Source organism: Phalacrocorax carbo, chromosome 1 (assembly GCF_963921805.1).
Source record: "Phalacrocorax carbo chromosome 1, bPhaCar2.1, whole genome shotgun sequence".
NCBI lineage: Eukaryota > Metazoa > Chordata > Aves > Suliformes > Phalacrocoracidae > Phalacrocorax > Phalacrocorax carbo.
In genome coordinates, this window is record NC_087513.1 from 143,847,546 (window position 1) to 143,872,445 (window position 24,900).

The 24,900-nt window shown below is 43.5% G+C and overlaps 1 protein-coding gene across 2 annotated transcripts; it reads right to left on the reverse strand.

Moving 5' to 3' along the window:
- Nucleotides 1-5,441: 5,441 nt before the first annotated feature.
- Nucleotides 5,442-22,513, reverse strand: NIPA1 (NIPA magnesium transporter 1). Of its 2 annotated transcripts, XM_064438245.1 has the most exons (6): nt 21,929-22,513; nt 18,673-18,720; nt 13,463-13,510; nt 11,821-11,911; nt 10,406-10,566; nt 5,442-9,098 (listed from the first exon to the last, which is right to left on the reverse strand). In XM_064438245.1, exons 1-6 carry the CDS (start codon nt 22,308-22,310, stop codon nt 8,587-8,589), a joined length of 1,242 nt encoding a protein of 413 aa, XP_064294315.1. In that variant the 5' UTR covers nt 22,311-22,513; the 3' UTR covers nt 5,442-8,586. The 2 variants fall into 2 exon arrangements, with proteins under 2 accessions (XP_064294315.1, XP_064294325.1); XM_064438255.1 differs by lacking the exon at nt 13,463-13,510 and having other exon boundaries at nt 21,929-22,325.
- Nucleotides 22,514-24,900: the final 2,387 nt, after the last annotated feature.

Genomic DNA, 24,900 nt, shown 5'->3' on the forward strand with positions numbered 1-24,900 from the left:
GGCGGGGCGCGGCCCCGCCCAGAACGAGGCGGTCGTGCCGGGCGCCCCGCCTAACTCGGGTCACGTGCCCCTCCCCTAGCCCCACCTTCGCCTCTCCTCCGGGGCGCCGCCGTTAACGGCCGGCAGTCGCCTCCCCGCGCGCCCCCCAGCGGCCCGCGCGGGTCCCGCCGCCCCTCCGGTCACAGGCACGGCGGGCGGGCTGGCGCCTACCCCCGGGACGGGGGAACAGCCCGGCGTGGAACGGGCTCTGCCTCACCCTGCGGCGGCTTCGGCTGTTAAAAACCACGCTGTACCGGGCGGCGGGCGGTGTCTGGGGGCGACGCTACCCACGTGCAGCTGTGCCTCGTTCATCTCCGCCTGTGACCCCAGGCACTCCCACCGCGATCCGCGTCACCCAGCTTTTACAGCCTCACACAAACGAAAGACGCTTACAAACCATATGCAGTAGGGAAAGGGACATTTTACAGTGTTGGGTAAATGGCGGTGGTTTAGTGTGCTTTATTCTCCTACTTAACTCGAGTCCCACGCTCTTTCTGCATGCTTTACAACCAAAAATACTTAAATCTCATACGAAGTAGAATTGATACATATGGTTAGAGAAATATTTCTCCTCAGCTTAGAGTGAAGAGTCTTTAAAGCAACTGTAACAAGTTTTGGGCCCAGAGGGCTCTTTGGTTTCTTCAGAAGTATTTAAACAGGCTTTACAAAGCTGCTTTGTAACATGAGGTCTAGATAACCAACACGGCCGAACTCCGTGTGCTAGCTCCACATGGAAGATGCAACTCCACCTTTCCCAATAGGACGGGACTGTTTTGTCATGTCCCTTAGTGACAACAGTTTCTTCTTTAACCCTTCTTCCTTGGGGTTTGTGCTGACATGGCCATAGTCTGCACAAGCTGCTGCTTCATTTTTACTAGGCTTAGAAACAAAACCAGAGAAGCAGTCTTGTGTTTCCCTCACAGGATGCCTGAAACAAAGCTATTCCTCATCACGTTACCTGCTGTGTTCTTTCTCAATAAAAATGGTCTCTCACTCCATCACAAAAATGAAATTTCTACACCACTCAACACAAATGGATACATTTTATGGCTATTTTGTTCACTAAGGCAATATTTCATTCCCCACTTTAAGCCTAGTAGACATGACATGAACTTTTCACCTGAAGTAGTTTTTTATGTATCTATATGTATATAAAAATATTTTTATATATAAAAAAACCACATAACTACAGTATTATGTAGTTATTACCTACATAATTACACAGTAGAAGCCTGGCTTTTCTGTGTTGTAAAAGATACAATGATCCCGAAACTGTGAAGTCTTTGAAAAACTTCAACAGCTAGTGAACAGGATTGCTCAAATGGATTAAAAAAAATTAGCAACCATGCCATCTAAAACAGTACTGTATAAATGGGACCATGTAAGTACCAATATCCAAGACAGTTTAAAGGAGCTAAAGAAATTAATGTGTCTGTGATCATGCCAAATTTTGGGAACACGTACACATACATATTCCTGAGTTAAACAGCACTGATGTCTGAAGCATGTGAATTTAGTCCTCTCCTTGCACTTTCCTCTGCTTCTGCTCTCCTTTCTTGAAAACCACCTCCCAGCTGACCTAAAACAACACTGAGGTGAATAAACACCTGAGCATATTAAGTGGATGCTTTTAAGCGTTACAGACTCTTTGTGGGACTTCAGTCTTTATCTGTTAATCCTCATATTTCTTCAGCTGCTAGTTCCACTTAACATACTGTCATCTGTTCACACGAAATATGAAATCTTTTTAAGTGCTCTCAATTTGGCACAAATCATTAAATCTTTACTTCAAGGCCAGGGGTTGTGCTCAAAGCATCTCTGAATAATTTACAACAGCATGGCATGTTTGCAGAGTATCTGGAAAGAACTCTAAATATCAGAATGGTGGTAACCTGCCTAACCTAACCCATTCTTGTAGTGTAGCTCAGCAGCGCAGTCCATCTTGTGCTGAATGAATTTCACAAGAGAGGTCAGCTAGCGTAGGTACTTTTCCAAGGCTATGGACAGGATTTTTCAGGGCACAATATCTGCTACGTGTATGACAAACTCGTAAGATTTAAAAAGGACAAGGAGCAAAAATGCCACCAATACAACCTCGGGAAGTGTTACTGGGTTAGCAGGTAGTCTAGCTTGTGTTGCATACCAGCTGACCCTTGCACAGGAATTTCCAACCACATACACGCAGCAAAGGGTTTGCGATCCACCACGCGCCGGCTGCCCAGAGCTGCTCCCTGGCACACAGTCCCTGGGCAGAACGGCGCCAGCTGGCAGAGATTTGAAGCATCCCACCAGGGTGGCGAATTCACTGAGGTCTGTAGCAGGCAAAAAATTGATCAGGGAACTGGGCAGCTGTAACAGGGTCTCTGATGGCCACGTCTCTGCTGGATTTAATGAAGACACCTGAGCAGAACAAACTGTGAGTCTACTCGTACAACATTTTCACTGTCACATACAGAGGACTTAAGGGACTCTGCTTAAGACTTAAGCTTTTAGAACAAACCTCAGAAAAATCAGTGGTTTTTTTTTTTCTTTTGGCACTATCAGATTTTTGTCTTTAACATACTTTCTATACGAACTGTGTGGGTGAGATACATATGCTCAGGATTGGTTATGTCCCAGACATTCAGTGGTAATGGTGGTGTAAATACCTGCTCTTATCACAATACTGCCTTAGAGGCCTAACTCCAGAGATACACAAAAAGAGAAGAGAGAACCAAATTTTCCTGCTAAAAAGGTGTTCTCAAAATGCATGCTCCTTATCCTATTTACTTAAAAATCAGAAAGGAAAGCCTCTCTAGTTTTCTGGTCTGTCTTTGGATGTTGCATTCATATCATCAACACCTTTAAAAATAAAATTGCAACAACATACCCAGTAAAGAATCCATGCCAGTCTCTTCCACTGCATACAACTTTTTATATTGGAGCTAATTTCCTTGTTTAAAAATAACTTTTCGTTTTGACCAGCTGCAATACTGATGCATCCCCTAAAGCACAAATGCAAAGACTGAAACAGTTCTGAATCATAAATCCCACCATTAAAAAAAAACCAACTCAAAATACAACAACAAAAAAAGCACCATGCCTGAAAGTCATGTATTTGCCAGTACCTGGTATGAGGAGCTAGGAGTTTCAGATGAAGGATCAGATGGGCAGCCACCGTAATTTTCCAAGTGATTCTTTCTGCAGGAAGCTCTTGTGACAGTAAATCAGGCTGGTGACACTGACTTCCTTACAGCTGTTGCCACTCGATGCAGACCCAGCTGTGGGTAGTAGATCCTGCAATAAAAGCTCCAGCAAGTAGCCAACGTACAGGAATGCATGAAGAGAGCACATGATAACCCTTAAGACACAGTTTGAAGTGACTCAGGCCCCAGCAAACATTTCTGCCAGAGAAGCGTTCATTTTACCCATGAGCAAACTTCAGTACAATGAAGACATTAAGACTCCAGCTTGCTGGTAGACACCGCTATGTGACAACTGAGCCCTTTGTGTAGCAACTGATCTGTACACGTGAAAGACTCTCTTACTATCAGTAAAAGCAAGGCTGCTATTTTCTTAAAGCATAATGGAAATAGTTTGGATTTAGGAATTGAGATTAGGTTGTACAGCGGTTAGATATGTGGGAAACTGATATTTTTTTTTTCCCCATGCGATAAAGAGGAGGAATCACGAAACAAGCATTGAGCTAGAAATAAATCATTTATTTTAAAACAATACAGGTTAATAAATAGATTAGTTATCAGAAAACTTAATAAATAGCCTTTTATAATTTACACAAGGCAAATACAACATGCCTATATCTATTTCTTAAAAAGCAAAGAGATTAAGCTTGACTTGTAAGCCATTAACAAATCTATATATACATTATTTGGAAGCTAATAAAATAAACCATTTTTTTGTGTAATCTGTAATAACTATATTGCAATAGCATTGAAGCAACCAAACCTAACACTGTATATTTGTTGCCGTCCACCTTTTCCCCATAACCCGTTAGAACTATTTTTTACATTCCAGGAAATACAAAACTAAGTTGAAAGAAAAAAAAACCCAAACAAAACAAAAAAGAAACTTCCACAGTTGAAAAAGGATTTAACTTAAAAATACCCCTTTTGTGTAATATTTTCCACTCCATAGAGCAACTGTCTGGCAGGGGGGTGGAGGTAAGGGGGGGAGGGGAAGGGGGGAGGGGGAGCGGGAACCACAACAAAAAACAATAAAACCCCCACTTATTTGCAGCTTGTAAAAGTGATTTCTAAATCCGTAACATTTCAACACTGCTGTCTGAAACACTTGGGCACTAGGGATAACAACTGTTGACATCATTGGTGCCTGACATGGTACACACTAAAATTCTGCATCACTTAAGCCTACATTCAGTAGCACCAGAGAGTTATTACAGAGACTATTCTCTGTAAAGATAACAGGTAATAGATAAATATTTGATACCTTTTGATTTAGCAGAAAAATTTCAGCAGTTACACCATCTCAAGACAAAAGAGAAAGATCTGTAGAATCCTTGATGTTTTATATTTATGAAACAAGAAGGTGAGAGGGGTATAACGTGCAAACAATGGCCCATTTTATGTAGCCCATATTTAATAACCCCAAATCTTTCTTCAAATACAAACCCCCTATTTTTTAAATAAAAAGGAAAGCTAAACCTCAGTTTCTAGTATTTCAACAAAAAAAATCCAGTGTTTTCATTTTTCAGTGCTAGTTACTTCAGAAAAATACATATGTTCAATATAAACAGATTATTAATAGGAAGCCTCACTTGTCAAACAGTGATATGACAGGTTCTTATTAATGGTAGTTGCAGCTCACTAATAAATCGGCTCTATTTACACATACAGAGTCCTGGAAAGTCAATACAGTAGATAACTTGTTTAGATATTTTTCTTTTTTACGTAAGTATTTAAGGTGTAACAAATTTTTTGTTGTTGTTGTATCAAAAAGGTTGCTATTCTCCTACTGAACATTTGAGGGGTTTTGTGTTTGACACCTAATAAAGATCGTGACTGACACATGTAAATCCTCCATAGACTGAAGGGATAATGATCAAAGAGCTATCTTCAAGTGAGTACCAAGTAAATATGTTTGACGAGTATAATAGTAGCCAGACCTACGGAGTGAAACACCCTTCACACGGATTTGCATTTCATTCAAATGCATCCCACCACTGTAATGAGTCCACTTTTTGCATGTGTAGCCTCTCCCACTTGTACCTTGGAATCAGAACTAAGGTCACCTGGCTCATAGCTGTCGACAGATGTAATGCAAAGAGAACGTGAAAAGGGCAGACCCGTGAGAGACACCAAAGCTCAGGAGACAACTATGCACATTTGCTCCCTGAGATGATGGAACTCAGATATCTGTCTTATTCAAAGTGCTTACTTGTCAAAGGGCTGGGTGGGTGGGAAATAAAGAGGGAAAGGCTAAAATTCAACTTCAGCGGTGCCTTCTTTTAAATCAGAAAAGCAACAGGACTAAAAAAAGGTAGGACACCTAGAATGAGGAGGGTGTGGGATGGAGGGGAGAAGAATCTTACCAACAGTGACAACAGAAATTGCTAATACATTTCTAAAGTTAGAACTGAACCAGATCCAGGTACAGCAAACCTCAAAAGAACACTGCTGCATACTGAACAAAGTAGCAAAAATAAAGGTTTCTGTTATTTAGCATTCATGATGTAAAAGGCTGCAGATATAAATTATGGGCAAGGCCACGAGAATTTTCTTCACCTTATGTGCTGGCTTTTGACACCTCTGTTTTAAACAAGGTTAACTAGACATTTCTAGAAAGCTCATCACAGATGAGGAGCAGCTGGGGAGAAGAGAAGAAACCTATGCAGACATTTACCACCTGTGAGGATGGTCAGAGGACCACAGAACACGGCTGCTACTTTATTCTTACTCTGCATAGTGAGTGCTTATCAAGCAAACTTGTGTGTATGGAGCAGAAAATGGCAAGGTTTAGACAGGGCAGTCAAGTTATTTTGGATCTCATATTTACTAATAATTTGCATACGCACCTAACATACTAGGATAGGCACTTTCTAAATAAATAGGAATGAATTTTAAAACAAAACAAGACAAACGAATATGGCCAAAGAAGGACTAAGACCACAATCATTTCCATTCTGTCCTAAAGATTTTCACAGAAGTGTTCAGAGATTAAAGGCTAGTACAAAACCAACATGCAACTCATGAACTCTGAATCTGAATTTTTCAAAAGACAACTTGACTGCTTCAGAAAACAGCTAACATTGATTTGAAAAGTAGGTCACTACAGGTCTCATAACCTATGTACAATTCTAGTTTCAATCAAAAAAAAAAAAGGGAACTAATATGACAAAAGATAACTGTCTGCTGAGAACCAAGATACCATCTTCCAATCAATGATGGACAGACGTTAGTTTTAACCAGCTTTCATAGTCCAATTCCCCTCAATTCTCAAACTTTCTAGAAACCATACACAATATTTGAAAATCCATGAAGATGGCCTTTTCTCTGCTAGCGCTATTTTATCTCACAAGATACCCAGTTTCCGTGCTGGCCTATCTGCCAACTCAGTGTCATTCCCCCACAGTCTGAAGTTATAAAACAAGTTTCCAAATAACATAGCGGGGCTCTTACTCCCTCAGAACAGTCCCTTCAGAATACTAAATCCTTAGGATTCACTGTTGACGATTATTGCTGCCTTTATAAGATTCCTTTTAAATGAAAATGGAGGCTGAGTTTTAAGGTAACATTAATTCAGGTCAACAAAAAGCCATATTGAGAGTGGACAGTATTACTCCCCATTAATCAATGTCCACATTCCTCTCAGCCAGGCACAAAGCTACATTCATGATTTCTTGATAAAGTGTCATGAACTTTTTCAAATACTGTCTCATAATCATGTTGGGGTTTTTTTGGTTGTTTTGTTCTGAACTAGAGATGTTGAGAGTTCCACTGTACCCTTCCGTTTTGGCACTTAAATCAAACCCGACATTCATTACTTTTCAAGCTTTTCTGAGAAGTTTTTGACTTGTGATGTTTTAACTCCCAAATATAAGTGAAAATGAACTATTTCTTTCACATATCAATATTCTCAAAATGGTTTAAACTGAACAGTTCAGAATCGTTCCAATCATAGCTTAAGCTATCTGTACTACCTGCCAAAATATTATGGCTGAACTGTTCACATGGGTCTGTAAATTACTGGATCTGGGTGTATATCCCTGTCAGTTATCTGAAACTCAGCTCTCCAAATGCCTATTCTTTTTCAGTCTTTAACCTCCTTTTCCCACATTACAAGAGGATCAGACCATCTGTTTTTTGAGCTATGAGAAATCTCATGCTCTTCCCTCTCTTAAATTTATTTTGTTGCGGCCCCTGCTTATTAGCCACTTCACAAAATAGTTACCTGTATTTCATCACTTAACTAAAAGTAAGGTATGCTGGAGTGCTTTAAACAGTTGCCCCGTAGATTACCACTTCCCATTAGGACTATGTCTTTTTTCAGAAGCTGTCAAGGCATCTAAGGGTTTCAGTTCAGGTTTGTAAATTCTTCCAAAAATGTGTGGCTCCTTCTGGATGCTTTACATGTTTAGAATTTTAATACAGCTCAATATTATTGACAGTGAAATTAAATTATTAGACCGTTATAGGCCATCTGAAACAAATACATTCACATTTATGCTGTATTTTTGGATTACAAAGGCACTGAAATAGTTCTGATCTGCTTACAGATAAGCCACCATATAGGCAATGAATCTGTGCATCATTTTCACATCTTTCACAGTCTTTCTGTCTGCTCCTCATTTAAAACTTTCAGATGAACGCGGTATGTCTTAATGCACATAAGTTACAAAGAAAAATGCATACCTGGACACTACCATCAGCTGATAAGTAATTAGTGAAAGATTTTTTAAGGGTCCACTGCTCTGTATAAAGAATTCAGTTGCAAACCCTGGAGTGTCTTCACCGCATGGCAGACCAAATTGCCGAGACAGTCACTAAAAAGGACAAATCTGCAGTCCATGGTTCAGCCAATGTTTGCCTCAGGATTCACAGCCTTGACGGTGAACACATTGCTATATTGAGATTAACAAAATTGTTTCACTCACTTCCCCCCCCACCCCCCCCCCCCCCCAATATTTTAAGGTATACATCACTCATGAAAGGTATCAGATTGAGTGCATTAGAAACTGATGTTCTCTGCCCACAGAAACAGTACCTCAGAAGCCACAATGCAAGCTTTCACACACAGGTCTGTCGGAATATCCCCAGATCTTTTCTGATGGATTACCTTTTTACAGTAAGGAAATACATCGGTCTCTATGCTGACTCAATCAGTGGTTCCAATTAAGGTAATTTATTGTGTTGACTGGGGTACATGGACAACTGTTCCTTTGAAACTGGATGGAGGCCTCCAATTCATTTCACGTAGGCCACCAAATCGTCAGAGGGTAACTACCAACCTGAATCATATTTGAATCAGTGACCTAGAAATGAAAGGCTTGCATCCTTCCCTGAGCCATCCAGTTTCCTCTCAAAAAATATTTTAATCTGTCTTCATGTTAGGTTTATTTAAATCCCCAATATTGAAGTTGAATTCCTTGAAGACTTGTATAAGAACAATTCCAATAGATACTGTGGTGAATCCACAAGCCATTCCTAAGAAATCTACCACTCCTACATTACTCCATTCCCTGAAAAGGATGGCCGAAGCCAGCAGGACTAGGGTGGTAAACACAACATAGTAGATGGCACCAAATACAGAGGAGTCGAAACATTCCAGTGCCTTATTGATGTATCTGAACTGAATGATAATGCTACATCCTAATACTGCCAGAAGTACCAGACAGAGGTACAGAGCCCTTTGACTCGAGGGGTTATTGTGAAAGATGTCTTGAGCAGCCAGCCCAATGCCTTTTGTGCTGGGAACAGTGAAACTGCCCAACAGAGAGCAAATACTGATGTAAACCATGATATTAGTAGGTCCATGAGCTGGAGCTATCCAGAAGATAAGCAGGAGAAGCATTAGCAGCACTATGCAGAGGTAACCCACGAAAACTGGAAAACAAAAAGAAAACAAGATAACAACAAGGTGAGAACTCTGGGTCTTCTAAAGGTTTTAGTAGGCGAATCATGTCATACCAGTGAACTTCAGCTATACACCAGGATTAAGATTTGCTATTGAATATAGATCCAAATCACTGTGCTTTTAGAGGTGTTGTGGGCATCTGCAATTGATTACGTTGTCATGTTCTTTGGGTAAAACAAATCATCATGTAGTAAAATATACACTGCTGCACATCTGAACTGGATTTAAGATGGCTTTTTTTCCTTTCCATTCTCTCTTCCATGAGGATTATACTCCTTAAAACCCTCTATGACAGACAGCAGTGATAACACCTCATCAATAACCAGTTCAGTAAAGCGTGATACATGGATCTAGCAAAGAGCTTAAACATAAAGTTAGAACCCATTAAGCTGAGCAGGGGGAGTTGGAAGAACTGAGAGACCGTATCATTTACATTACAGCATCAGTACACAGATTAGACTGGTGAAAAACATTTCGTGCTCTACAGTTTTAAAGCAATATATTTCCAATTCATTTTGGCCAGACTGAAATGGGAAATTTAGACCAGGGTATTTGCTTTCTTTTCTTTGTTTGTAAATTTTTTTTGATAGCTGATGTTATTAGGTTTGAGTTTCTCTCACCTAAAGCAATTAAAGGAAATAATAGGTGGCAGTTTAGCTCTTATGCAAGAAAAATAAAAGTGGGTCTGGCACATATAAGCACTGGCCTGTGTCCTCCAGGAACTAGTGGGGTTTTACATTCCCTGTGAGAAAGAACAGGCATTTCAGCATATGTCTCAACAGCATATTTCTACACATCTTTATTGTGCAAAGAAATGTGCTTGGAACATAACTGGTACCTAGTATAAACTTTTAATAAAAAAAACAAATGCAGAATTAAAGAACAAAAGACAATCAGTATTTTTTGTTTTGTATAAAACAACTTACATTGACATCCTAGAATTATACCCTTCATCTCTAAGTAGCAAGATATACTTTTTCATAATTTTAGAAAATCACAAGTTCAAATGGCCATCGTTCTGAGCTTGCTGTGCAGGATAACATTTTCAAAGGTATCCACATTTTCCTTTCTGTACACTTTTATCAATAAATCTGATGAGTGCCAAGTACAGCAAGGCATCATTTTCCCACACAAAAGCTGTACTGGTTTGCCTCTGTCACATCCCGGTTTCTTCAGAAGTCAATTTTCCTGCCTGGTGGCAGTGGTAAGCCTCTTCCTCCTGCACGCTCTTGATCAATCTCACAAAATCATTATGAGTTAATAAAGAGCAAAGTACCTGGATTTGTAAGCTTCTCTTCAAGCTCAGCCTGAGTTGTTACACTCTCGGACTTTGGGGAATGGATGATGAGAACGACAGACCCAGCGCAGCTCAGCAAACATCCCAGCTTGCCAAGAATGTTCAGTTTTTCTTTCAGTAAGTAAGAAGCCAAAATGGACCTTTCACAAAGAGGAAGAAAATTAAAAGTTTGACTACATCCTGCTAATAATGCTCCAACAGTCACATCCCACATGAATTTCCCTCCTAAAGGAATAGTATCAAATGTTGGTGGATCTTCAGCTAAACATTGGTGGATCCTCAAAATACATTTCTGACTTATCTTAGGAAAGATTCCTCCAGTCTCAGTCTTACTCAGTCTTTGATGTTTCATCTCAGCAAAACAAAACAAAAACCAAAAACACCCCAACCCAAAACAACAAAAAATGCAACCACAACATCACATGACCACCTCCAAACAAACCCAAACCCAGGCATCTGACATCTGAGGCAGATCTCTACCTAGGGTTAACAATTTGGTGAGTTTTCACAAAGCCCCCTTTTTTAGGTGCTACACAGTCAAGAGATAAAAGCGGACTTCGGTTACAAACATTACAGGGCTCAGTTCAGACATGTAGCTGCCTGAAATACACAAAATTATGTGTATTAGGATAAAATAATAGGTGGTAAGTAGAGCACCATCAGTGTGCTTCGTGGTGTATAAAACTAAAGACAGCCATGAAGCCCATACAAAGCAATCTGCACTCTGAATTAGATGACCAGTACAGCCAACAGTAGGCAACAGAAAAATCTCAAGGCAATGCACAGCTCGTTTTTAAAGAATTGTGTTTTTAAACTGCAGTGGGTTCATAAATGTAGTTCAGCTATTCACAAAACATTTAGTCGCATATTAAACTCCTTTTAGGAACACTCACTGCCTTTTTTGTTCCCTCCCTTCACATGAGCATAACATTCAAGAAGCTGTGGGCATGCATATGCAAGGGACTCCCACTTCTGGAAACAGGGCCAAATCCAATTAAATGAAAATCAGCATCAATAAACACATGTGGGTTGTGGATAGCAGGGGAGAGAAAGAATGTGAGGCAAAAGGACAGATCTACATAGTAAGGGAACTGTGAATAAGAGAATAAGTAGGAGAGTCCAGAACAACCACAGTGAAAGGGGGGGGGGGGGGGGGGGGGGGAAGTTTCTCTGTTCCATATCGTAGTGACAGTTAAAGCAGAAGATACTCAGGAACCCTCTCTTCCCCACCACCACTTTGCTGGGGAAAACAGGAATAGGGGACCTTATAATACATCATTAACACTCACAAGCCTGATGTCTTCTCAGTGGACCTCCAGTGGTCACTGAGTCTATCTGACATTTTATTAAGTAGTAACAACATTCAGATAAGAACAAGAAAAGCAAACTCTTACCCAAATGGAACGCCAAGAGCTCCCAAGGGCGTCACTAGCACAGTTGGGACTGCAGTGTAGGCCAAGAAATTCCCTATTTGACCCAGAGCCACTGTCAAGAGAACCAGAAATAAGCCTTTAAATCCCTTTGTAAAAAGAAGCAATGAAAACTTACCCAATACCGTATGGGAAAGACTGACCTAACTAGAAAACAGATATTACAAATTTGCTTAGCTCTTGTTAATTTTGCACTTAAACAAAATGGCTGGGATTTTTCTATATTTTTAAATTACTTTTTAATATAGGATCTTTATTTGCTGCACAAGAAGATCCAAGAGGGCACAGTAAATTATCTCATTTGCAACTTCTCTTAGTTGAATATAAATAAAACTATGAATTAGAAACACTCATGGATTACACTTAAATGTCTCAACATTACACTCAAATACTTATATGAGGAGGGCTAAAAGTATATATAACCCACAATTTCAGCTTTGGAACGTGCACACACGTAACACGAATGCGCTCGATTATAGTTCCTAACAGCAGTGTTACCTTTTGGGGGGAAAAGAAGGACAGTACTGAGGGAAGGAACCTACTAATGAAATAAAAAGCACCTGCATAAGGGCTCTTCGATATACAGTAGGCCACATCAAATTTTCACAGCACTATACATCAAAAGTAATTCCTGACCACTGTGAAAAGAACAGATCCCTGACAAGTCACAATAACAGCCTCACAATCTTCTTTTTTTCTTTCCCCCAATAAAAGCAAATTCCAAGATGTACCACACTATTGCACATCACAGCTGTGATAAACAGTTCATGCGTTCAAGTTTTCAGTTAAAAAAAAAAAAGCTGGATGGTTTTGCAAGGGCTGGCAAGTTTATAACAAGTCAACACGATGCTTGCATAGTTACAGGGTCTGTGGTAACTGGCAAAAACCTTGAGAGTGAACATAAATTCAGCTTATTTCACAGCTCAAATTTCCAGTTGATGTAAAGAGCCATTATCAGCATTTAAAAACATTTCAAGAATCCAAACTGTCTTTAAGTTCAGGCTGGCATTGCCCTTGACTATCACATATTGTTACCATCATCCTGTTCTTTACACCTGCAAAGCACTGTGCAAACATTAATTAATTTACCCAATTAGCTCACATTATCAGTAGAGCCAATGACCTGTGTAACCTACAGGAGACATGAAGGAGATAAACAAACTTACAAGACAGCAGTGTGTGGGAAATTATACTGATTCAATTGACTGAGGCTTTCTCTATGTGCAGGAGTGAGCCAGAGAAGTTAATAAGCAGCATTTCTAGAGCACAAGGCTCAGTGATGGTCTCCTGAATTTTCCCTGCCCCTGGGAACAGAGTAACTCAGCTATCAGCCTTGGGCTTGTTTTTCAGCAGATGTACATGGTGACTTTGGCATTATCTTCAAGGCATCTGAAGGCACCAGGGCATATCTTGCGTGGAGGACAGGACACAGCTAGCACACTGTGTTTCTGCAGATTACATGCATTTCCAAGTGACTTTGACAAAAGGCTGCTTTTTTTGGAGGTCAGCTGTCTTAACTTTTTGTTAGAAGAACCAACATTGATCCACACATTAGGTGTCTGAAACTTCAGTCAAACTGCACATACTGTAGAGCAACTGAACTTACCAGAAGTTTTCAGTAACACCATGGAGTAATAGTAACAGTCTCCTACCCCTACGAACAACAGACCAGGACTAATTAAGACCAATTAAAAAAAGAATCTCAATAATCGTTACCATCTACCTGATGTTGAGGACCTCTGCTGCCAACCTATCCAGTCCTCTCTGGATAGAAATTCCTCTCCAGATACATCAGTGCTGCAAGTCAATTCATGACTTCAGTTCTTGAAGGCACACCAAACTTTAAGCTTGCTAAAGGAGTACCAATATCTCCAAAGTTATTGCAACACAAAACTTGATGCACACTGACATGTCTACATTAGCCAGGAGACCAGAAGTAGATCCATACAGCAAAAGATGTCTGCTGTATGCATGTTGGGGGTTTTATTTCAGACTAATTTCAGCCTGCTCCCACGGACTGAAAGTCTGTTTGCAGCTGGTGTGTGTTAGGCATGTTCCTAGAGTGCATCTTCCAGCCTAGTTTTATCTTCAAGTCCAGTTCAGCTCAAACACTGCTCCACATGAAAGAAAGCTCAATCCGTGGAGACAAACAGGAGACTCGCTTCACAGGTGCATACCCCATCTGCAATAAAACGCTAACGTAGATGTGTCCACCATAAAAACCAGCCACACCTACGCTGCTATGAAAACCTGCACTGAAACGAATTAATTAGCCAATTAATTAGTTTAATGCTCATTGAAATACCTGTACACATGCTGCAATTGCTCTTTTGACTCTTAAGAGAATCCCTTAGCAGAATCCGTAGCCCTTCCTTTGAAGTCTTCAGTAATCCAGTGGATCCCAAGGCCCCAAAATCGTTAGGCAGTGTTATGCTGAGTCAGCATGCCAACACAGTAATGCGCGTTCACCGCCTCAACAAATATAGTGAAAACAAGTTGATAGAGTTTATGGGGGTTTTGTTAGTCATCCAAACTCCAAATTCCCTGATTGAGAAAATTATGTCAACTGTTATAATTTCACACAAATTACTGGGGATATTGCTAATCCCCCAAACTTCGCCTTTCTCTGCATCCCATGGGTGCCTACCTGGCCCTTGCTATTGCTGTTTGAGACTCTGTTGCAATTCTGAATCTATAATATCCTTAAGCAATTCTTCCCTTTGTTCCTTTGTAAACTTACTGAGGCTTATTTTGAAATACCTGCACCTAGCTACTGGACAAAAGCCAACTGATACCATTCCCTTCAGCTATTTTGCCTTCAGTCAATTCTGTCAGCTCTTTTAAACATGAAATCACTTTCTCTGATTCACCAGGAAAAACTCCTGTAATAAAACCTCTCTTATTTTAACTCCTTCTGCTCAGAGATTCAAGACGGGAGCCTCACAAGCGATGAACAGCAGTGATTAACGCACAGATTTCTTGGTACTTAGGCAGTAGTGATCCTGGCAGAGGAGGAAGCTGACAAAGTACTACTTAAACTCAGATTAAATTAGCCAAGAACTCTCCTCTGAAGCTCTCCTGGCTTCTCCAATTGCTGTGAACTTTGTCCTTCAAGGGATCTATCTGTTCCCATTCCTTTTGCATACCTTGAAGGCAACAAAATCAGGGACTTACCTTGTTGTCACAAAACAAGGGGCACAACTGGATGCATACACTTCGCAGAAACAGCAGCAGAACATTTCCAAATAATTTGCAAAAGGCTGGGTTGGAGTCTAAAAGCGGGGTATGATTTTAGGCTCGCAGGCAGAATTAGGGCTGAACTGCAAGAGGAGAAAGCTAGCTGCTCCCCATGCTCTGGATTCACATCAGAGAGTGAACTTAGCCTGAGCAGAGTTTACAAAGATACAAAGAGTGAAATTACACTGATCTCATATCAGCACCACACAAGGTTTCACATTAATCTTGTAGATTAAAAGCAAAATTGAAACTGTATCTGTCAAACTAGAAATGAAAAAGGATTTTTTTCTATTTTTTTAGTTGAGGCTGGCTAAGTGCTTTCTGATCTAAAGAATAACATGTGCTCAATGAGCCCTTTTGTTCAGAGCAACAATTTCTTATTCAGCTTTGACTTTTATTAAAAACTGAGCAGACCAGCACAAGGCTGCACCTCAAATACTGTGTTCAGTTTCAGTCCCTCACTACAAGAAGGACATGGAGGTGCTGGAGTGTGGCCAAAGAAAGGCAACGAAGCTGGTGAAGGGTTTGGAGAGCAGGTTTTATGAGGAGCAGCTGGGGGAAGTGGGGTTGTTTAGCCTGGAAAAAAGGAGGCTCAGAGGCGGCCTTATTGCTCTCCAGGTAAAAAACTGGCTGGATGGCCGAGTCCAGAGAGTTGTGGTAAAAGGAGCTAAATCCAATTGGCAGCCAGTCACAGGTTGTGTTCCCCAGAGCTCAGTGTTGGGGCCAGTCTTGTTTAATATCTTTATCAATGATCTGGATGAGGGGATTGAGTGCACCCTCAGTAAGTTTGCAGATAACACCAAATTGGGTGGGAGTGTCGATCTGCTGGAGGGTGGGGAGGCACTGCAGAGGGACCTGGACAGGCTGGATCAATGAGCCGAGGCCAACTGTATGAAGTTTAACAAGGCCAAGTGCTGGATCCTGCACTTGGGTCACAACAACCCCATACAACGCTACAGGCTTGGGGAAGAGTGGCTGGAGAGCTGCCTGGCAGAGAAGGACCTGGGGGTGGTGGTCGGCAGGTGGCTGACCATGAGCCAGCAGTGTGCCCAGGTGGCCAAGAAGGCCAACAGCATCCTGGCTTGTATCAGGACTAGTGCGGCCAGCAGGAGTAGGGAAGGGATTGTGCCCCTGTACTCGGTACTATCAGAAGTAGTCAACATGGATTCACCAAGGGAAGACCATGCTTGACCAACCTGATAGCCTTCTATGATGGTGTGACTGGCTGGGTCAACAAAGGGAAAGCAGTGGATGTTTTCCATCTTGACTTCAGTAAGGCGTTCGACACTGTCTCCCATAGCCTCCTCACAGGCAAGCTAAGGAAGTGTGGGGTGGATGAGTGGACAGTGAGGTGGGTAGAGAACTGGCTCAACAACAAACTCAGAGGGTCATGATCAACAGGGCAGAGTCTGGATGGAGGCCTGTCACTAGTGATGTTCCCAGGAGTCTGTGCTGGGTCCAGTCCTGGTCAACATATTCATCAATGACCTGGATGATGGGATAGTGTAACCTCAGCAAGTTTGCTGATGATACCAAGCTGGGAGGAGTGGCTGATACACCAGAAGGCTGTGCTGCCATCCAACGAGACCTGGACAGGCTGGAGAGCTGGGCCAAGGGGAACCTGATGAAATTCAACAAGAGGAAGTGCAAGGTCCTGCACCTGGGGAGGAACAACCCCAGGCACCAGTACAGGCTGGGGACTGAACTACTGGAAAGAGGCTCCGCTGAGAAGGACCTGGGAGTGCTGGTGCACAGCAGGCTGACCATGAGCCAGCACTGTGCCCTTGTGGCCAGGAAGGCCAACGGTATCCTGGGGTGCATAAAAAGGAGTGTGACCAGCAGATTGAGAGAGGTTATCCTCTCCCTCTACTCTGCCCTGGTGAGACCACATTTGGAGTACTGTGTCCAGTTCTGGGCCCCCCAGTTTAAGAAGGACAGGGAACTGCTTGAGCAAGTCCAGCAGAGAGCTACCAAGATGATCAGGGGACTGGAACATTCCCATTATGAGGAAAGGCTGAGAGACTTGGGTTTGTTCAGCCTGGACAAGAGAAGACTGAGGGGGGATCTCAGCAATACTTACAAATATCTAAATGGTAGGTGTCAGGATGATGGGACTTGGCTCTTTTCAATAGTGCTCAATGACAGGACAAGGGGCAATGGGCACAAGCTGGAACACAGGAAGTTCCAGCTAAACATGAGAAGAAACTTCTTTCCTGTGAGGGTGCCAGCGCAGTGGCACAGGCTGCCCAGGGAGGCTGTGGAGTCTCCTTCCCTGGAGACATTCAAACCCCACCTGGACGCATTCCTGTGCCCCCTGCTCTGGGTGTGCCTGCTCAAGCAGGGGGGTTGGACAAGATGATCTCCAGAGGTCCCTTCCAACACCTACCATTCTGTGATTCTGTGAGGCCACACCTCAAATACTATGTTCAGTTTTGGGCTCCTCACTACAAAAAAGACATTGAGTTGCTGGAGTGTGTCCAGAAAAGGGAAATGAAGCTGATGAAGGGTCTGGACAACAAGTCTTATGAGGAGGAGCTGAGGGAACTGGGGTTGTTTAGTCAGGAGAAGAGGAGGCTAAGGGGAGACCTTATCACTCTTCTACACCTACCTGAAAGGACTTTGTAGCGAGGTGGGTGTTGGTCTCTTCTCCCAAGTCACTAATGATAGGATAAGAGGAAATGGCCTCAAGCTGCATCAGGGAATGTTTTGATCGGATATTAGTAAAAAATGTCTTTACTGAAAGAGTGGTCAGGCATTGGAACAGGCTGCCCAGAGAGGTGGTGGAGTTGCCATTCCTGGAGGTGTTGAAAAAACATATAGACATGGCACTTCAGGACATGGTTTAGGAAGCATGGTAGCATTGGGTTGATGGTTGGACTTGATGATCCTAGTGGTCTTTTCCAACCTTAATGATTTTATGATTCTATTCTATGAACTACCTGAAAGGAGGTTGTAGCGAGATAGGTGTTTGTCTCTTCTTCCAAGTAACATGCCATAGGACAAGAGGAAATGGCCTCAAGTTGCACCAGGGGAGGTTTAGATTGGATATTAGGAAAAATTTCTTCACTGAAAGGGTTGTCAAGCATTGGAACAGGCTGCCCAGGGAAGTGGTTGAGTCACCATCCCTGGAGGTATTTAAAAGACATGTAGACTTGGTGCTTAGAGACATCGCTTAGTGGTGGGCATGGCAGTGCTAGGTTAACAGTTGGACTTGATGATCTTAAAGGTCTTTTCCAACCTGAACAATTCTATGATTCTATGATCCAGAGACACAAACCATGCAGAAACACGGAGTCCGAGCAGCGGCGTGGCTGCCAAGGGCTGCAAGTACCAAAGGGTTCAGAAATCTGGACAGATGTCTGACTTGGGATTGTCCCAGCTCTTTGCCTTCTCAAACACTGTCAGACACAGTAGCCAGAGTGAGAGTTTACTGAAGGTGGGATATTTCTGAGCAATGGGAATTTCATGACAAGTGAGTGTGAGATTCAAGACGAGAACCCAGATTTCCTGATATCTCATTTCACCATCTAACCATAACTTCTCCCTTCAAATAAAAACCGGACCTTTTAAGATACTTACTTGCAATAGTGCCAGACCACCATACTATATCCGTTAAGTACGAAGTACCTGGAAGAGGAAGTACAGGAAGATATATTAGAAAAACATAAAATTGCAATACTGGAACTACAAAATAGAATAATTTCAACAGTCTCAACTGCTAAGGACCCTCATCTTAACCCTTTTCTTCAAGGCAACAGAGAGGGAGAAAAACAAGAGAGAAGGTGCTTGGATTTGGCCTAAGTGTCCCAGTTGGACCTTCTTAACATATTAGTCAGAAGTTCTGGTTTCCATTGAAGTACCTATGCAACGCTAATGTGGTATTAGAAGAGCATCCAAAATGTCACCAAATGTTTCCGAGGGTGCCATTTAAACACAGACATTAGAAACCCTACTAGGAGAATGGGAAACCTATGGAAACAAAACATAACTTGGTAATATAGCCTCAATGAAATTGTATCAGAGAAATTGTATCAGAGTAATTGTTTCAGCATGCAGTTTTGGCAGTACCATAGCATGGACCAATCCTCCTGTATTTGAGCACTGGAAAATGCTACAGCTGAAGCCTCTGAATTCCCGATATACTGCCACACATCAAAGAGAGGAGTGAAAACTCTGGATTGTCCCTTAGTGTCTCCTAAACTCAAGGATGATTATTTTCATTGTCAGATTACAGGCTCTTGCCTTGAAGTTTGCCAGGGGACCCTGTGCACCACATTTTGTAAGTCCTGTTTCTGTAGAATATCAAGGCTAATGACGGCTTACTAAACTGAAGCCTGGCCTCCACCGAGCATGACCTTGGCATCACACTACGCTCTTACATTCTATTCCTCTTTCTAGCAATTCAGCTGTGCATTTAGTTGGGAAGATGCTCTCTCAAGAGCTGCTGGAGCATTAGGCAATGTTGTACCTACCCTGAAATCCCAAATGAAAGAAAAACACAGTAATCTATAACTCTGGGGATGTATAAAGCATTAAGCGCTTGGAAATCACACTATATAATTGAAATGAGATGGAAAATGACTAATGAAAATGGCCAGCTTTAGAGTGGGTGTAATCATTTTTTAGACTTTTGTTATTGCATATAAAATAAAAACACTGTTGGGGGCACAAATTATAGAAAATATTGACTCAAGTAAGATAACTTTGCAAAATATTTGTCACCCACTGCTATTTCTAACTAAGTGAGGATTACTAATTGCATTGATACTATATTATTGATTCAATACAGAAGAGAGAAAAGACGAAGTGCCTCCTTGTTAATTATACAACACCTTCTGAAGCCAATGGAAAAAAGACATCATCTGACACTGACAATCTTGGGCTCACAGCTCCAACAGCTAGATTCAAGGCAGAACCACACTGCTTCACAACATTAAATTGAGGGAAACCTAGGGTATTTGCCTGGATGTCTCCATACTGAGCATGGCAGTAGGAAATACTCGAATCGCTTGGCAAGATACACAGATAAACTTCAGTAGTATCTTCAAAACAGGATGTTTTACATCTGCCAGTGCTGACAAGGCAGGCACACACCCATCACCCGCTTAACCCAGTGCTCCATCGAAAGCTCTTCACGAGTAATTAGACCCAACTATACTGCAGAATGGAAACTTCTCCAGCTGCCTTGGGATGGAAAGTCATTCCTTTCTCTCGTATTTTCTCATTGTTTCCCTTACAAAAAAGGATTTGTACCTATGATGCAAACATGATCTCTCTGTGGACAATAAAAATGGATTACAGCCATCTTGGAGGGAAAGGGACACTATGCTTGCAAAACAGTACTTTGAGGCCCTTAACCATAAGGTCATTGCAGAAAAGGCAAAATAAACTTGTTTGATCAGGCTGCCAGCTGATCAGCTAGTAACATGGTTGCAAGCTTGCTCTGCTCTACTGCATCCACCCTGAACTCTCTAGATGCAGCAGGCACTAGAAATGCAATGCTGCTCTAGCACTAACCATCTGGAATACATATATGTATATATATCATTTACATGCACGCACATATACAGAGAAAATACCATGCATGTCCTGGTCACTAAAAAGGATTTTTCATAAGAAAGAGGTCCCAGAACCTACGGAAACATGCTCTCACAGACACGATCACCTGCAAAACAAATGGCTATTGACCACAGAACTACAATTAAAAGGCCTCATGCAACCTGTGTTTACAACTTTCCCCTCACAGAAAAGGATGATATCAAGAACAAAGAAATATATTGTATTTTCCTATATTCAAAGCATCAAGATGCAACTAGCAAAATGCTATTCAGATGCTGCATGCTTTGGGGACTTCCAATGTCAGAATAAAATACAGAAAATCTTCATGCTCTGTGAATTTACAGCTTTGTTTTAACTAAACTGTCTAGATAGCACAGTCAGTTCCTGAATAAGTTCATCTCAGAGAACAATAATGAGGCATGAGATTTCAATATTAAAAAAAAAAAAACAACGCAAAATGAGTGATTTCATGTAACTGCTGTGCCTTTCTTCCCTACAAAAGGAAACCACTCCATGACTGGTGTAACTTGTGGTGTGTATTTGTGGAAGAACTAGAATAAACAAGTGACAGGATGCGCTGGTGCTATTCATGGCAAGAAACTCTCTGAGCCAGAGAAACAGGTAGGAAAGTCCCACAAGTACATGAAAATACCGCAAGAGAAACCTATGTGCGTGCACACATGTTCACACAAGTCCCCAACGCCGTATGACAGCGTGACAGAAGGTCAGCAAGCAGGCCATACATCGGGAAGCTGTTGGTGATGACTACACTCAGCATACCCTCACTGCTCTCTACCTGTCGTCTCTTCAGTAATTCATCACATCCCTCACGCCGCGCTCCAGTCATTGACCTCTGATGTCAAACACACTTCAGGTGACAAACTAAGGCCGGCTCCCCCGCTCCAGCCGCCTGGAAGGTGTCCCCTGCTCCAGGCGACACCGTGACCACCCACCTTGGGAGGTCCTGGGGGGAAGAGGGTCTGCCAAGACCCGGGGGTGCCTGTCCTCTGCGGCCCCCCGGGACGGGCTGGGCCCCACGCACCCCCACCCCCCACCCCGGGCCGGTCGCTGCCGCAGCATGGGGCAGCCGCGGCCCTTCCGCGGGGGCTGCGCGGGGGTGGGCGGCCCCGGGGGACCCGTCCCGCACGGTGCCGGGGGCGATGTTCCGGGGACCGGGGGGCGGCGGCGCGGAGGGGAGAGGGAGGCCCCGGGGAGGTGGGGGGGGGGGGGGGGGGGGCGCTCCCGCCCGTCGCCACCGCAGCGGCGGGGCCCCTACCTCGCCCGCGGGCCCGCACGATCCCCTTCTTCTGCAGGACGAAGGTGGAGCCGTTCACCAGGCTGGAGATCACGGCCACGCTCAATCCCAGCGAGACGGCGGCGGGGCCGGGGCTCTGCGCTGCCCCCTCGCCCGCTGCCGCGCCGACCGCCATCCGCATCGCCCCGCCGAGAGGAGCTGGAGCTGCTGCTGCTGCTGCTGCTGCTGCCACGGCGGCTGCCCCGGCCCAGCGCACCCGGCACCGGCTCTGCGCCGGGACCCGCCCTGCGCTGCGCTGCGACCCGCTCCGCTGCGCCGCGCCGCGCTGCGCTGCGCGGCCCGCCCCGCCGGGGGCGGCTCCTGGCGCCCGTCCCGCGCGGGGACGGCAGCAGGATGACGTCATAACAATGGCATTTCTTAGCCTCACTACCACCCCGCCGCCGCTCTGGCGTCACGGCTGCGTGCCGCCCTTCTCTGCGCTGGCACCGCGGGGGGCGAGGCGGCAGCGGGTGGGGGGTGTCGTGCCGGCTCCAGTGCTGCTGCTGGCGGCTCGAAGCGTTCTGGGGCGCGGGTGGGGGGTTGCCAGCGTGGGGCAATGCGGTGGAGAAGCCACGGTCCCCGCTGGAGGGGAGCTGCGAGCGTCCGTGGGCAGGGGGGCGTGGGAGGGCGTGCAGGGGGATGCCGGAGGACAGGGGGATGCGGGACAGGGGGATGCCGGAGGATGTGCAGGGGGATGCAGGACAGAGGGATGCGAGAAGACGTGCAGAGGGATGGGACGTGGTCTGCAGGGGGACAGAGGGAGTCTACCGGGCCAGGGTTTCTTGTGTGGCAGGAGGGCTGCTTTCCAGTGCTGTCGCTTTCTCTTGGGATTTTTAAAATTTGTCTCGGCTCCCCAGTCCGATCAGGAACATGGTGTGCTGCAGCGGCAGGGCAGGAGTGACCTGAAGGCCAGGCAGGGACCCGAGGCTGCTGCTGCAGCCCCCACCTGCAGCTTGATTCACCCCGCCACTGGCTGGGTCGATGTGCCGGGCAGAGCCGGAGAATCAGCAAGTGAGCATGTGGCTACAGACTGGGAAAGCTCGGCCGCTTCCAGGGGTCGTGCAGATTGCCTGAAAACCATGGGATCCATAATCACTCTGGTTTTGTCCAGCTGTAAATCCCAGAATCTGCATTTATTTCCAGGAAAAATTTCCCCCTCTCCTAACAGCAGGGGCAGTCAGCTTCTCAAAATCACAAGTCTCCCAGCCCCTTCTCAGCTACAATTCAACAACTTTCAGGCAGAACACAAGTCATCCCACTGTCACGGAGGAGGGCTGGAGGTCTCGCTGGTAGCAATATGCCTGGGCCACCACTGGGCCAGGGGTGTCTCTTCAACAGAACTTAGTCTCTCAAAGCACGAAGTGCTGAGCTGAAAGCAATCTTCCTTGCTAGGCAGAGATATTTTGTAGCATGTATTTCATTGCAGTTCTTACCATTCCCAGATACATGTTGAAATAAATCAATCCATAAATTGATTACTGTAGCAGTATCCATTGGAGGAAATGGGATGTGGTATCTTGGCCTGGTGTAACTGAAAGTGGACGTTTTTGGCAGTCGTAACTATTGGGCATGCTTCTTACCACAAATTTCAGCATTCCAAGGAAATATGAGTGTAGAGAAGAGGCAAACACTTGAAAATGTTTCTCTTGTTAGCATATTTCTCAGTTTGCCTACACTGCTTGAGGCAGCTGTCCTGGGAAGGCACAGGAAGGTTGCAATATGCTTTTGTTTAGGTTTAACAGCAAGAAGATGTAATTCGTGTTGCAGTATTGCCTGTATTTTCACCTAGGTTGCTTCACCAGGTCATTGAATAAATATTTAATGCTATGGAAGAGAGGATTCATCCTTGTGAGGCTCACAAGAGCTGCAAAATGAGAACACAGGAGGTGGAAGAACAGTTATCCATAGCAACCCTTGGAAACAAAGATAGAGGTGAAGACAAATACAGGCTAATTATAAATATCCATTGCTGATCTATATACAGCCTAGTAACATGTACAGTGAGATTTATTATAGGAAATAATTTATGCTTGCACAGTGGAAAAATTATATATATTTAACAGCCTTTGCATCTAATTATCAGGCAAGTTTCTAAACAAAGCTCAAACCTAACTAATTTTTATACTCAAAATACCTCACTGGCGTGGTTGAACCAAGACAAAACCAGGTACCAGCGACCTCAAGAAAAGAGTTTCTTTCTCTCCAGCCATGTCATTTTAATCTCCTAATTGTAAAACATACCCGTGCCTTTCTAGAGTACCTATTTGGATAGGTAATTCTAACTACACTTACTTTGCCTTCTTCAGTTAGTTACTATTACACTTGCCATATGATAGTTGTAGTGCTCTTAAGAATTACTGATAGACTAAAATAATAAGCACAAGGTTGATGAATACTAAATTCACAAATAACTTGAAAAACAGAGCCCGACTTCTCTAATGTCTTATAAGATCACTTGATGAAAGAAAAAACATCTGCATTGTTTAGTTTACAAACATTTTGCACCAAAACATAAAGGTACCTCAAAGATAACAGCTGTTATCATTACTTGAACAGAAATTAGATGATCTTCCTTAAACCATTACATCTATACAGTAGATAAACTCCTAAGGTCCATCTAGTCTTCTGAGACTTGAGTTTCATTGTGATAGCATCATTCCTCCTGCTGAAGTTGTGTCATCATGTTTGTAGTACTGCAAAACAACATGCTTTGGGTTAGGTTGGTTTGTACTCTGCAGTATTTCTGATGTCTTCTGAACACACGCTGCACAGGAGGAACCTCAAATTTATGTGGCATTTCCTCCAACAAACTCTGCTTCTCTCCAGCAGCCTTATCCAACTCCAATCTAAGCACTCATAGTACTTGTAGTTCCACACTTGGCCACTTATCGCTTAATTCAAGCAATATGTGAGAGCTGATATAAAAAGGGCACAGGTAGCTTTATCAAAGTAGC

What these genes read in the sequence shown, in the direction of transcription:
- NIPA1 (XM_064438245.1), bottom strand. Translation starts at nt 22,310, where the DNA reads ATGACGTCATCCTGCTGCCGTCCCCGCGCGGGACGGGCGCCAGGAGCC. An exon ending in CGTGCGGGCCCGCGGGCGAG is followed by an intron (nt 18,721 to 21,928) that starts GTAGGGGCCCCG and finishes TTCCTCTTCCAG; the next exon opens with GTACTTCGTACTTAACGGAT. An exon ending in GGTGTTACTGAAAACTTCTG is followed by an intron (nt 11,912 to 13,462) that starts GTAAGTTCAGTT and finishes TTCTCTTGACAG; the next exon opens with TGGCTCTGGGTCAAATAGGG.